Raw genomic sequence first — 13,274 nt, 5'->3', positions numbered from 1 at the left:
ATGCATCACATTCCTCCTCCTCGTAACTTCCTCGTCCTCTCTGCCGTCAGCTCGGCCCCTTTCAACCCGAGTCACAAGTTCCTTGTCCTGTCCCCAACGGAGTCCGGACCGGACCCTCGGGGCTATGACGAGCAAGCCTTGACCGACTCAACCTCGGTGGAGCAGAGTCCCGAGGCCGCTGCTGGTCTGCACCGTGCCAATAGCTCATCTTCCACCTCGTCGAACGAGTCTCAGTTCGATGACCTGGCTGCCACTCTCCCCAGTGGTTTTCTTTACCTCGGCAACAGCAAGACCCGCAAGGCTTCTCAGTGAATCCATTCACTTGGAGTCAATATGTTCTTTTTCTTTTTTCTTTTGATCTTCACTCCGGTTTATGAAGATCTTTTATCTATACGATACCAGCGACCGACGCAATTGGTTTTTCTTTGGGATCTAGCGGTCATCTCATTTTCTTGAACGCATGTTTGGTTAACGGGGGCGCCATGGCTGCTCCGGGCCACAGCGAAGCCATCCGGTGAAGCACAAGGTGTTGAAGGCGCAATCTGATTTCAAACCGATGGAAACGGTGCTTATTTTCTTTCTCTTTCTCTTTTTCTTTCGGACTATGTATTCTGCCACAGACAAGACTGCAATCAACAATGAAACTTCTTTCCACTGGCTCCAATCCTTCTCCCACATATCCCGTATTCAAACCTTGATCGACAATGTTACCTTGCCCAGAATAACATACAACCTCAAATGCACCTCTTATCAATACCCAGAAAATAGTAAGCCCGCCGGATGCGAGGGAGATCCCCTGGATGCCTGCCAAGGTGGTGCCAAGGGTGATGATGATCCGCCAAGCCTTTGTGTAGTTTGATATACCCGTCTTGGCCGTGAGGCAGGGATTCTTGCTTATCGCAAATCGTGTTCCACAAGCTCTCGGCAGTGGTGCACATCCAGTGGTAATCTTCAGAAACTCTTCTGGGCGCTCGTGCCAATGCTTGCCAAGCGCTGCGGTTGCAAATTGCCCTTGTGTAATGCGAATCTTGCCTCCAAGGGCCTCCCTGTTTGGCATCTTTCGCCTTTGGTTTTCTAGAGGTGTACTAGGGCACCGGATCTGACCCCAGCCTGACGGACAGACACGTTCATCGCTTTTTGGGCAGGATTGGTCCAGCACCGTTGATGCGTGCAGCCGCCCGGCTTTCTGTGTTGGTCCGCCCGGTGAGATCGGGGTGGAGTTGGAAGATAGATTCCTTCCCCTCACGATCTGGCCCCAAATCTCATCTCCGCATTCCCGGTGAAGATCTGGAGTTATGATGTGCAATCGGAGTAATGACCTTTCCCTTTTTATTTATTGTTCCGGTGAACATTCTGTCCCTTGCCAAATATCTCTGCCCAATTGCATCTTACTTGGGCTGTCACATGATGGCTTGCGCAATATCGGCACCCAAGTATTTCCTTGGCGAGCTGTTCCATTTGACCGACCAGGTCTAACGGCAATTGATAAGGCTCCTGGCTCTGTGATTAAGAAAAGCAGGATCACTTCGTAGAGTTATTACAACGAAGACCTTTCCAGAAGTTCCATTTTGCCGTTATCAATAGCGCTTGAATCTCCAATTTGAGGATATCGACCTGTCTCCCAGCTGGTAGCGTCAATGGGCGTGACTCCAATTTAACCGATGGAATAGAGAGAAGATTGCCGAAACATTCTTTAGCTGACTGCGTACACTAGAAGAAGCTAAAAGTTTCGTGCATGTCCTAATCCAGCTTATACCTGTTTCAAACCTCCTTTTATTTAAAAGAAACCCGAATCAAAGCAAATGTTTAGGGTTTAGTGTGTATTTAGGTTACATGCCGTTACTGCAATGATAGGTTAAATATATTCACGGCTGACAAGCTGTGGTTTACTTTTGCTGGAATTTCTTTCTTGCCTTGATTTCCTTTTTTTTTTTACTACTGTTATGCTTGTGACCTATGCAAGGGTAATTGATTTATTGGTGGAGGAAATATGAAGCGGAGCTAAAAGATGAAAAAACTAAGGGCAGAAATGAAACTGAAAAATGAAAATTGGTCTCTCCCTATCACAGAATTTCACTTGAGCTGAATATCTACACTAGATTGGTATTAAAGAGTGAGGCTAATTACACCAAGCCGTAGTCTTGGAAGATGCTAGAATATGATATGATGTCTAGTACTACAATCGATTTACATGAGCGACTGGTTAACTCCTATGGGTAAAAGTAAATCGGAGAAATTGCATGTTCCCCGAGGCGAATCAATCCATTCGTGATTTTATGTACCTCTTGTGGAACATCCACTTGGCGGGGATCTAGAACATGAGTAGCGCCGAAGTGCTTGGAAAGATCGCTGCGTTTGGCCTCCGGCTCGACGGTGATGATGGTCTTGGCCCCTCGCAGCTTGAGGACTTGAACAATCGCGATCCCGATTGGTCTGCCTCCTAGGACAGGCACGTTGTCCTTGGATTTGAAAGCGGAGTTTTTAACTTCGTACCAGGCTATAGCAAGTGGTTCAACTAACTCAGCAAGTTCATCATTCACACTATCTGGGAGGGCGTAAAAATGTCCAGATGGAGGCAACCGTGTATTGGGCCATTTTACCACCATATCCTAATATGTGTATTAAGAATCTGCACCGCAAAGTGCAACGATAAAGGGTAGTATTGGAATGAATGTACCACTTAACCCAATAAATCCAATGTGCTTACAGCAATTCTCACAGCCCTGTTTACTGGTCCCGCAAGTCTTGTCAAAGATTGTAGGGTGAACCGCAGCTCTTTGATCTGGGCGAAGATAATCCACGCCCTCTCCGACCTCAAGTATCGTACCACCAAATTCGTGACCCATGATGACTGACTTGCATTCATGGGTAATGAGGTGTTCCTTTCTATCTGGGATCAAAACTGACCCTGCTATATATTCATGGAGGTCTAGTGACGCAAGAGTCGCTCTTAGCTGTGATATCCAATTTCGGCAGCTTGTTTTGTTCGTCCTAACAAGGGACTCACCGGTGCCAAAAATCCCTACAAACTTAAGTCGTAAGTCGTAACTGCGATTCAAGACCTCAGTTACATTTACATTGCCTGGTATCCCAAAAATGAGAGGGTATAGAACATGTCTTGATCTAGTTTCTCCCGCATTTCGTCTCTTCTAGATCTTCCACGCGGAAGTCTCCACGTCCGTGGAAACGAGCAGCTGTCATATTTGCAAATCGAGAAAATACTCGAATGAACAAAGAATCTAGGTGATAATATAGAGCATACATTAATCTGCAATGTAATCTTTCTCAAGAGGATTCGTCATTCCTTTTAACACCAACGACCAGGTGGCGATCCTCCGCATTGACAAGATTAGCGGACATAATCAACGTCAGTTACCTTGTCCTTGACTACAGATTTGATGGAAGGAGCCTTTTGATGATTCAATATCTTGGTGGATTACTTTAGTGATAATGAGCATAGTTCTGACGTCGGGGGCTATCCGACTTTTCTATCCAGGGTGCGACCGCATGTTGCCTAGTAATAGTATACCTACAAAGCCTCCTTGTTTGCATTCCATAATACCGACATCATTGAAACGTGTCTTAGATATCGACAAAAAGCAATAGTTCTTTATCTCGGTTTCTTGGTTATCCAAATTCTAAGGTGCCGTAGAGGATGGAAACAAAACCGGATTGATGTGCTTAGTTGAATATTGGTGTAGCAGAATACTTGACCATATGTGGACGACGCTGTTCCTCCCAATACATATTTTCAATTATTTGTATATTAAGGTATTCAGGTCTTGAATTTTTTGGCGATATATTTATACCACGCGCAAATAGGTGAATCTAGCTCCATTTCCATGGATTAATTCCATTTACAGGCGACAGAACTTGAAAAGAGGCAGTGGCACTCATTTTCACTATTCACAAGTATATTTAGCGCACCGACGCTTTGTAAGGCAGGTCAAACAGGCAAATTGCGATACTACGCCCTGTCAAGACGAGAATTCTTCGCAATGCCATGACATCCAAGTATCATAAATGGCGCCTTCCCTACCATATCATACCCATATATCTGTCTGAAATGAACTACATGAAGATCGGCTCCAATGCGGCAGCTTATGTTGGTAATTCCGTTTGCCTTGACAATACTTGAAGGACCCCGATCATGAAGAAAGGGCGCCGTATCTTCGATGCTGGCAGCAGGGTTTCATCCCTCAAATCGCGATCAGACATACGGATTTTTCGTATACTTCGGATATACTGCTTGCCCGCCCCTGGGATGCGGACACGGGAGGAAGATGTGGGAAGGAGATGCGGGGATGCGACCTTCGGAAAGCCGCATTGTGCATCTGTGCCCGTACGGGATCTGGCGTACAGGGTGATCGAGATCGAGTATCACGTATGACGCGGCCATCCGAAAACCGAGGGCCAAAAAAGGGGGGACATATGGACGCAGCCCAAGATTGTCATTATTGTTGAGCCATCGATACTGCATTGTTCACCGCCAGTGATGAGCAGAAATTAATACAGTGAATTGGTCGCAAGGCGGACATACTCCAGACCGGTGGTGAGCGGTCAGTGCAAAGACCGCTACTTGCAAGTCATGGTCATGTGGCCTGGATACGATAGTGAGGGCACTAACAGTGTCTAACCGAATTTGTATGTTATTGTCGCGTGATTGAGACGCTGGACGGTGCATAGCTTCCGTCTGATGGAAGGCCACTACTGATTTACTAGCGTCCATCACATGGTTCAACTAGAATGGAAGGCTGCCGCCCTACGAGCGACTTCCCGCCTCAGGGCCTACACGGCGACGGAAAACAAAAGGGAAAGTCGTCCGAAAGTACTTCGTCAATCTACGACCGAAAAGCTGACTTTAGTTACAGCGTTGGATTCTCTGCTAGAGGAATGTGCCCTTTTGGTCATGGGAAGCAATCAGCACGCAATTGCATTTCTAGGGCATTAATAAAAAGCCGGGGGTATAACGAAGATCCGAAAATAGAGAGACCAAACCGGCAGGGTTGTGAAACACTCAAGTAGAAGAGGGGAAGGTATTGCTACCTTAAATTTGGAGTTTGCGATCTACAGTACTATGAGTGGTCGAAGCCGACCATTGAAGGGTGCCAGAGTGTCAACTTTCGCTGTTGATAGTTTATGCCTGGTGATCTGAAACATCCACATTCCCAAATGAGCCCAAGCCGAATGATGACCGTGGGGAAACACGCGCGGCAGGGAACCTTTTTGGGGTAACGGGGAAATGCAGGTCATGCTATCTCTGGCTATAACGGGCTGGGATTCTCTGCCGGTTGAGAAAACAAATCCTCCCCACCCCGAAGATCTTTCTTGAGACGGAGCATCAGGGTAAACTCGTAGTTAGATACGTCATCGAACTACCCATTCAAGAATACAGAAAAGTACAAAATGAACGACCCAGCGAGACAAACTATGGACCTGCCAGGCAGACAGGAGAGCGTTGTATGTACGAGATAAACATATAATCGGCGTGCTTTCCCCTCCGAGGGTCCAATTTAGAGCCCTGACGGGGCGTTGTGGGCGGTGTGTTCGTACGCTGTTCCGTAGGGTTTGAAGACTCCGGGCGACGCTAATTCGATGGAAGCCCTACCGAAGGCTTCTGCCGCGTTTCTAGCGCCAAAGCCAAGACCCGTTGCCTCCCGAAACTGAAACTTTGGGCGACAGTCGCCACATTGGAAACCATTTGCCGATCGACATTGCTCGGACGAGAGGAGGGGCTGGTAATAGCAAGAATACAATAATAATACTGTTCCTGTTGCAACATTTTGATCGACGGGCTGGTATAGATGAGAAGCCTCCATGCCCCCCTATTCAACCTTTGTTAGAAGATGGAAGCGAAAAAAAAGGGGAAGCCTAGTCGTCTACGGTACGACTACAGTGTAATATGGTTTGACTTCAGCTCGGGGTTCGATGGGGCCCAACGGGATAACCATCACCCCTCCTCGGCCAGTGAAGGAGAAGCGCATGGATTGCGTCTAACGTAACTATTCTCCATATACCTACTGGGTGGTCTATACAGGTGGATTTATGCGAGTTCGTCACATCAGATAAGTACTAGTTCATGAACGAAAGACGGATTACGTAGCTCAGTCGTCCTAACCTCCGAAACAAAATAGGTTTTGCAGCATGTTTCGCCTCGGCTGAACGCTAGAAACCCGCCACCGTGATTGTATCTTGCCCCTTGCAGATGAAACCCCAGATCGATGGGGCAAAGCAACGATCGCCAGCTGCATGAGGCTGGTTGCTGAGCCTAATACGGTCTATACCCTGTACCCCGTACCCGGAACAGAAAGCTTCTTCCACACGTGATTTTTTTTCGAATTTGGGTATACCCCCATTTTACCTTCCTGTATACTAATTGGCGTCTGGGAAGGGCGTTGAATTTCCAGTTCAGAAACCCAACGGGCGCCACGACCTGAGATTCGTCGGTTGAAGGGGAGCGCAGTGGAGCCCGGGCGTTGCTGTCTCTCTGCAGAGGAGGAACCATGGGTGACATTGCCAGATCGGTCGCTGGGCGACGAAGCCGAGTTTCGCGCCGCTCCACAGCGAATCCGTCGGCAAGATCAGTCCACCGAGACGATGTACGAAGAATACACTAATGTCCATCGTCCCCCATCGGATGGAGCTGAAGGTATCCAGCAGGACCTCCTCGGGCTCCGTTCAGCACGAGGAGTGGAATGAGAAGTGGAGAGGTCTTGACACCAGCCGGCCTCCATAGATCCATTTCGACTGGGGCCAATCTAGCGGGCCAGTGAGATCTCCAATTGCAGCGTCCCTCCAGCCACCGCGAGAGCGAGAGCGAGGGAGAGTACGAAAAAGGGCGAGGGTTGAGGAAACATACGGGTGTTTCCCGCCACACCATAAATCGGATAGTCCGACTGGATTGGCCATCCCATCGGGGGAGGAGAACGGAGTACAGAGTCGAAATGCCTCCTGATTTCAGAGCGCATCATCGGCCAAGGCTCCGTTAGTCATGAATAATACGATAGATTACGCTAGTCTCGGAGGCCCGTGTTTCAGGCCCGTATGCGCATTACCACATTACCGATCATGACGTCCCTCCGCGCTCCCCTGCAAGCGGTGTGTCGTGTCATCATTTGCTGCCGATCGGCATCGTACCCCGTCATCGATCTCTCTCGCAGTTGGAGGCGATTGCAGATAAAATCCGTGGAGGACTGCATCCTGAGAGATGAGAGGGAGGCGGTGCGCGGGGGGAGGCCGTTGGGAATGTCTGTGTCTCCCTGAGCCCGTAGCTGCAAGGTACACAATACATACATGCGTCCCCGAACGGATGTATATGGCGGGCCATGTACAGAGGTAGTACTCCGGAAGCGACCCTCGGGACTTGCCCGTTTGCGCTGGAGATAGTGCCACGTGACTGGTAATACGGGAACGCGGTAACAACGCCAGTCCCAACGCGGCAGGGTTGCCTCCGTCGAACAGTAGTCCCGCCCTTCTCGAAGCCCTTCTCCTCTCCTCTCCTCGTAGATGTTATACTCGCTGCATTAAAGGCAGTTCTCTGCTTCATCTTCTCGACCCTCGCTCTATACCTTCCGAATCTTCGCGCACGAAGAGCGGTCTCTTTGCCACTGCCACTACCGTTCTGCCGGGCTCTGCGGGACATCATCCGAGGGTGGACTACTCGAACCCGCCCAAAACCGCCATCCACCCAAAAGTCCACCACCCAATCGAGGGGCACTCGGCCATTTCTCGTCTCCTGTCGCATTCTCCTCTTCACCTTCTCCTCGATCTTGATCGCGCTTCAACACGGGTCCCTCTTATTCTCCCGTCTCTTTAACCGTCGGGTTTGGAGTGCCCTTCGCGCAGGACTGGCCAGGGACCCTCCGAATCTCTAGTTACTGGAAAAGGCTCCGCAACTTTTTTCCCCCTCTTCCTTTCCTTGCTTTGCTTCCATCCACCTTTGGAAGAGTGAGAAGAAGCGAAGGAATAAAATAAAACAAAACCAAACGGCCCAAATCTATACAAGTTAACCTTATCTCAATCGACGACTTCCCCCTCCATCACGATGACGGGCGCCGCTCCGATTGACATTGCCACTCGACAGTCGACCTCGGTCTCACCACCGGGGCAACAGGCGTCGAATCTCACTTCGGCCCTGCAAAAGGCCGGCTCGAGTGAGCGCACAGGGAGCATATCACATCATCCAAGCGGTGGCCTCGGGGTGTTCAAAGCGCCGCCACCTCGCAAGGACTCGATTGGGGCCATGAATGCACAATGGGCCAACGGCACGAAGCCCATTTCCATGTCGGGCTCCGCTCGCGATAAAGGTCGCCGAGAGTCACTCGCCGGCAGCTTGGTGGGCGGCATGAGCTGGGGTGGTGTCTCTGTTGGGAGCTGGATCCGTGACGAGTGAGTTTAGCTTGAAACCCCTTCCCCTTCCCTTCCCCTTCCCTTCCCCTCTTCCAAGAGAATTCTCCGGAAGACCAACGTATTCCTATTCCTTGTCTCTCAAGGATGAAAGAAAGAGATCGCGAGCGATTAGCACGTGGACGAAAGGACGGAAATTCTGTGCACTGCTGTCTTGTTGCACGACATCGGAAGACTGACCAAGAAAATTTCCCTGTATAGCATAATCATGACCGGTACCTCCCCATTTACCTTCCAGTCACCGTCTTTCCATTCCTCCTCATATCTCCCGAAACTGGAGGCCAACTTCATGCGGGACTTTTCCTGCTGCGGTGTGACGTTACCGACGCTTCATGACCTATTACAACACTACGAAGAAGCCCATGCGACCAAATCACCCAACCAAGGACATCGCCCGAGCCAGGGTGAGAACCGGGCTGCCTTGGCCGCCGCTGCCATTGCGCAGCAACAGAATCAGCAACATGGCAACCAAGGGCGCGGCCTGCAGCCTGATCGCACTTTGGACTTGCAGCGCAAGATGGGTCAACCTCCATCCGCGTCCCAGCACGTGGACCTAGACACGATCGATGATATGGAGTTGGACGATCCCATGGGCGACGCTGATCCCACAACCTCCCAACTCTTCACTTCACAGTTGCGCGACAGCATCCAAGGTGGATTTGGCAATGCAAACCAAGGTCCGCAATTAAACCTCGGCATGCTTCCACCTCACCAGGGCTTCAATACGCCCTCCCAACCCGGTACCCCGATAGGATCGGCACGTCCGCTCTCCCTCTCCAATAACCCCACTGTTTCCTCCGTTAATACCCCTACTCTCATGGCCAATCCACTGCAAAATTCCCAGTTTCGAAATACCCCCGACTCGTCCGGTCCCGGCACCCCGGCCGAAATTGACGAGAGCGTGGTTGGTGGATTCGGCGACCTCAATATGCAAAATAACGTTATGGGCCAGAACCAAGCTCAGTATGGGCGATTCCCCGGCAACAATGATATGGTTGATCTATGCATCGATGAGCCGGCTAAACGCCTATTCAGCCCTAATGGCGGACTAGGCACTCCCAACGCCCACTTTAAGCTCAGCGGAGCCCAGTATGGACCAAACAGTGACATCGCCCGACGGATCAGAGAGCAACAGCTCCTGGCCGGCGTTCCGGATACAACTGCTATCCTTCCCAATGAGGAACCAAAGCCATTCCGCTGCCCTGTTATCGGCTGTGAGAAGGCCTATAAGAATCAGAACGGTCTTAAATACCACAAGGCTGTGAGTACCCTCCGATCATCCCATTTTACCATAACAACGTCTCTAACGTGTATTTTTCTCTATCACAGCACGGCCACAATAACCAACAACTGCATGATAATGCCGACGGCACCTTCTCCATCGTCAACCCTGAGACATCAACCCCGTACCCCGGCACTCTGGGAATGGAGAAAGAAAAACCATACCGCTGCGAAGTATGCGGTAAGCGGTATAAGAATCTGAACGGACTCAAATACCATAAATCGCACTCGCCTCCTTGCAACCCAGATTTCCAGCTTGCAGCAGGTCGCAACCTGAATCTCGGCGGTGGAGTCATGCAGGGACAGAACATTAATGTTGCTGGAGCTGGCCTCCCAGGAATTGGCGAGGAAGGTCTCCTATAGCTTGAAGCTCAGTGACATGATATCAACCCACTGTGTCAGCCCGCCTCTGCTTGTCCATACGAATAATACCCAGTGACTCTTTGACGTGAATGATCAACACGGCCTGAGAGATATCTTCCCAATTATCACTATATGCGGTTTTTGCTTTCTCTCTCCTACACATGATGTCATGAACTGGTTCCGGTGACTTTGGAGTTATCTATTACTTTTTGATCGGCGGATTTGACCTTCTGTTTATGCCGTTTTTACGCCTCCGCTTGACTGTTCATTTGGTCTTTCTCTTGTTTTTTTTGTGCTCGATATCCCTGTCGCCATTTCCAGTTATTCCCTATATATTCGGAGAATTATCTGGTAATAGAGCCACACTTGAGCGATCAAGACCTCTCGACAACAACAACCCCCTGTCTAGATCTCGTTTTTGTGTTTTTCTTCATCTGACATGGAACGGCTGGGATTGGAGCGGAAGGTTTACGGGGATTGTGTTTATATTCGTACCTATTTTTCTTTTTTCCTTTTTTTTTTTTTTTCACTTTTTGCAAGTTTGCATACCGCGTTCTTTGCACGGGTTGGCTTTTTGCTTCTTATCTCAACCTCCATTCCCCCCCTCTTGTGTTGTTGTTCCTTGGTTCCAGTTTCGATTATGTTTCAGCCCTTCCTCTGCGTTATGGGCGATGGCCTTGAGCTTGAAAAAGAGAAGAGGAGCGGTGAAATTAGACCGGGAATGGATACTCATTAGCGGACACGACAAGGCTGGCCCTGCCTGCTGCGTTTTCTACTTGCTCCATCTTGCGTCGCTACTTCGTCCCGGCGATCAATACCGGATGGCTTCTGTCTGTCCCTCGAATTGGATAGGGACTTCAAACTGAAAATTACAAAAGTACAGTTCTCCGGCGTCGGATTGTGTAGATACGGTTCTATACACTTTGGTTTCTTTTTTGTCCATTGACTTTTTATCGGGTTGCTTTTTTTTGACTTCTTGTCACTTTGATTGGATTCCAATGATTCTACTTTTTCTTTTCTACCTTCTACTTTCTACTTCCACGGAAACAATGCTAGTTGGCCCCGCCAGGGACAATACGTAGAACGGTCAAAATTCAATCCCAAGGCTTATTGATAAGAATATCCATTCGTATTTGGGAGGGCACCTAGTTAGGATTTGGCCTATCATTCTAGTACATAAGCAGGGGCATCGTGAGCGACAAGACCGTAAGAACAAAGAGCACATCCTCACGCGCAAGTGCTGTGAATAGCGCGAAGCTGAGATCGGATTGGGAGGTGAGGGGGACATCAGGCAAAAAGCAGGGGAACCCGAGGTCCAATCTTATCTGGCATTGTGAGAGCGGGAAAAGCAAAAGCAGGGATAAATCGTGAAGAGAACATTTCGCTTGCACCAAACGTATCGAAAGAATAAGAGATGGGATGATGGATTTTCGTGTCCCGAGGGACGATCAGTTAGGAAAAGGTGTTACAGACCGAACAGGGAAATTTCGTAATGATTCAGATAGATGGGGTGAGAGACGAAGGCGGTTCAAGATTACCATTCAAATTCGCCCTGGCCCTTGTGGAAAACATATCTGGAATACGTTAGTTATAATCATCGGCATTCATGGGTGATATTAACGCACTCTTTTCCACCAGTGGTTAGGATACCGTCCTTAAGGGTGCACTTCCACTTATTCTTGACTCGTTGGACCTTATCATATGTGCAGAGCATGACTTGGCCCTCGGATTCATCGGCATCATGTTCGTCATTCATGTCGTCCTCGGGGTCGTCAAGGTCCGAGTTGATGGCATCTTCATCAGCTTCCTCTCGGGGGCCATCGTCGACACCATCGTATTGGCCTGGCATTCTGAGAACAGATGAAGCATTCCCTCGATGCAGAGGCGCAACAAGAGCGGCACGTCGCGCAACAGTAGCCGACGACTCCTGCTCTGCCAGGGGGCGCATTAGACCGCCTGCTTCTAAGCCAGTCATCTGGTGCTTCAAGTATTCACGAAGCAGATGGTCGGCTTGGCCGCTTTGAGCAGCCTCTCTGCGGCGGGTGACTTCTGCCTTCCAGTCTGCTAGCGCGTCATCAGATCCATCAGTCTGACCGGGACCCATGGAGGAATAACTAGACTCCGATTTGATTTGCGGCACCTGACCGTTGGCCTGGTGGTGCATCTGCACATGTTGCGGATACGACTGTGGCCCAGTCGGGGCAGACTGGAGCTGACTCACAGAGCCAGCTGCAGAGGCACCGTACTTAGATGTCAACTGCTGAGCCGCACGCTCACGAGCCATTTGTGGGTTAGATACGTTTGGGGGCATTGCGTTGTGCATTGGAGGCATTGGGGCCTGCCCATTGGTGCCAGGCTCAGTCTTAATGCGCGGACCACTCATAGCCGCTGCCACCGGTGCCGCTGGTGCCATCGGCGCTGAGACGGGTGCAGGGACAGACTGTGGTAGAGATACAGGGGGTGGGACATGTTGGGGTTGCGGGGGAGGGCGAGGAGCATTAGATGGGACAGTTGCCTGGGGGGGGAGTTGAGGAGCGGCCTGGGGTGGGGGGAGGATCCCAAGGGAAATGAGCGACGTTGACGGATGAAAGTTTCTGCTGCCAGGTCTGATGTTTTGATTAGCATATTTTATACTGAGGTGAGAGTATAGTAAATGTAGAGGGTAGACGAATGATGGCTTGGCGGCCTAAGCCACCTAAGCGGGTAGCGGCGGCGGCATATAAAGGGAGCCTCATAATCCGGTGTTCCCCCATAAGCACTGCCTCCCGCACCACTTCGGGCCTCCCCGCTTTTTGCCGGACCCCCCAGAGTCACCACTCCAGGTCCATCGATTTCATCCAAATACAAGAAAGAAACACTCGAGGAAATGATGCTTACCTGGCGCAAATCTAGCAGTGTCTTTTGGTCGACACCACTTTCCTCAAAGTCGACTTGAGAGCTGTCGCAGACCTCCTGTATGACCTTCTCGAACACCGTGCCCTGTCGAAACGAGCGATGTCAGTCAATCACCAGTCTATATATGGAGATAATCCTAGCATCATGAGGATGCCAGTGATTAGGTTGTTACGGCATGTGTGTAGGGGTTGCGACTGCGGATGGCAGGTTCTCGCGAGACCGAACTTACCACTTGCGAGTTCGACATGATTGCGGAATCGGGGGCTCAGGTGTGGATGGAAAGGAACAGAGCGGGAAATATGAGCTTAGGGATAGACAAAGGTGAAAAT

General features: G+C 50.0%; 4 protein-coding genes across 4 annotated transcripts; 2 read left to right on the top strand and 2 right to left on the bottom strand.

Moving 5' to 3' along the window:
* On the top strand, positions 1–312 carry N7462_005877 (uncharacterized protein; the record flags this gene model as incomplete). Its single annotated transcript, XM_057077595.1, has 1 exon — positions 1–312. One exon carries the CDS (start codon positions 1–3, stop codon positions 310–312), a length of 312 nt encoding a protein of 103 aa, XP_056933175.1.
* A 1,898-nt stretch (positions 313–2,210) lies between these two features.
* On the bottom strand, positions 2,211–2,846 carry N7462_005876 (chaperonin 10-like protein; the record flags this gene model as incomplete). The annotated part of the gene is made up of 2 exons (XM_057077594.1): positions 2,211–2,545; positions 2,708–2,846. The coding sequence occupies 2 exons, from the start codon at positions 2,844–2,846 to the stop codon at positions 2,211–2,213; spliced, it is 474 nt and encodes a 157-aa protein (XP_056933174.1).
* A 5,198-nt stretch (positions 2,847–8,044) lies between these two features.
* Positions 8,045–10,050, top strand: N7462_005875 (zinc-coordinating transcription factor SFP1; the record flags this gene model as incomplete). The annotated part of the gene is made up of 3 exons (XM_057077593.1): positions 8,045–8,388; positions 8,608–9,667; positions 9,736–10,050. 3 exons carry the CDS (start codon positions 8,045–8,047, stop codon positions 10,048–10,050), a joined length of 1,719 nt encoding a protein of 572 aa, XP_056933173.1.
* A 1,534-nt stretch (positions 10,051–11,584) lies between these two features.
* Positions 11,585–13,192, bottom strand: N7462_005874 (transcription initiation factor IIA large subunit; the record flags this gene model as incomplete). The annotated part of the gene is made up of 4 exons (XM_057077592.1): positions 11,585–11,624; positions 11,676–12,656; positions 12,746–13,029; positions 13,175–13,192. The coding sequence occupies 4 exons, from the start codon at positions 13,190–13,192 to the stop codon at positions 11,585–11,587; spliced, it is 1,323 nt and encodes a 440-aa protein (XP_056933172.1).
* Between the last annotated feature and the right edge of the window lie 82 nt (positions 13,193–13,274).

The sequence above is a fragment of the Penicillium macrosclerotiorum genome, assembly GCF_028827735.1.
Source record: "Penicillium macrosclerotiorum strain IBT 26536 chromosome Unknown utg000006l_segment0_segment0, whole genome shotgun sequence".
NCBI lineage: Eukaryota > Fungi > Ascomycota > Eurotiomycetes > Eurotiales > Aspergillaceae > Penicillium > Penicillium macrosclerotiorum.
Note: the sequence above shows the minus strand (reverse complement) of the source record. Positions and strands in the feature narration are given on the sequence as shown.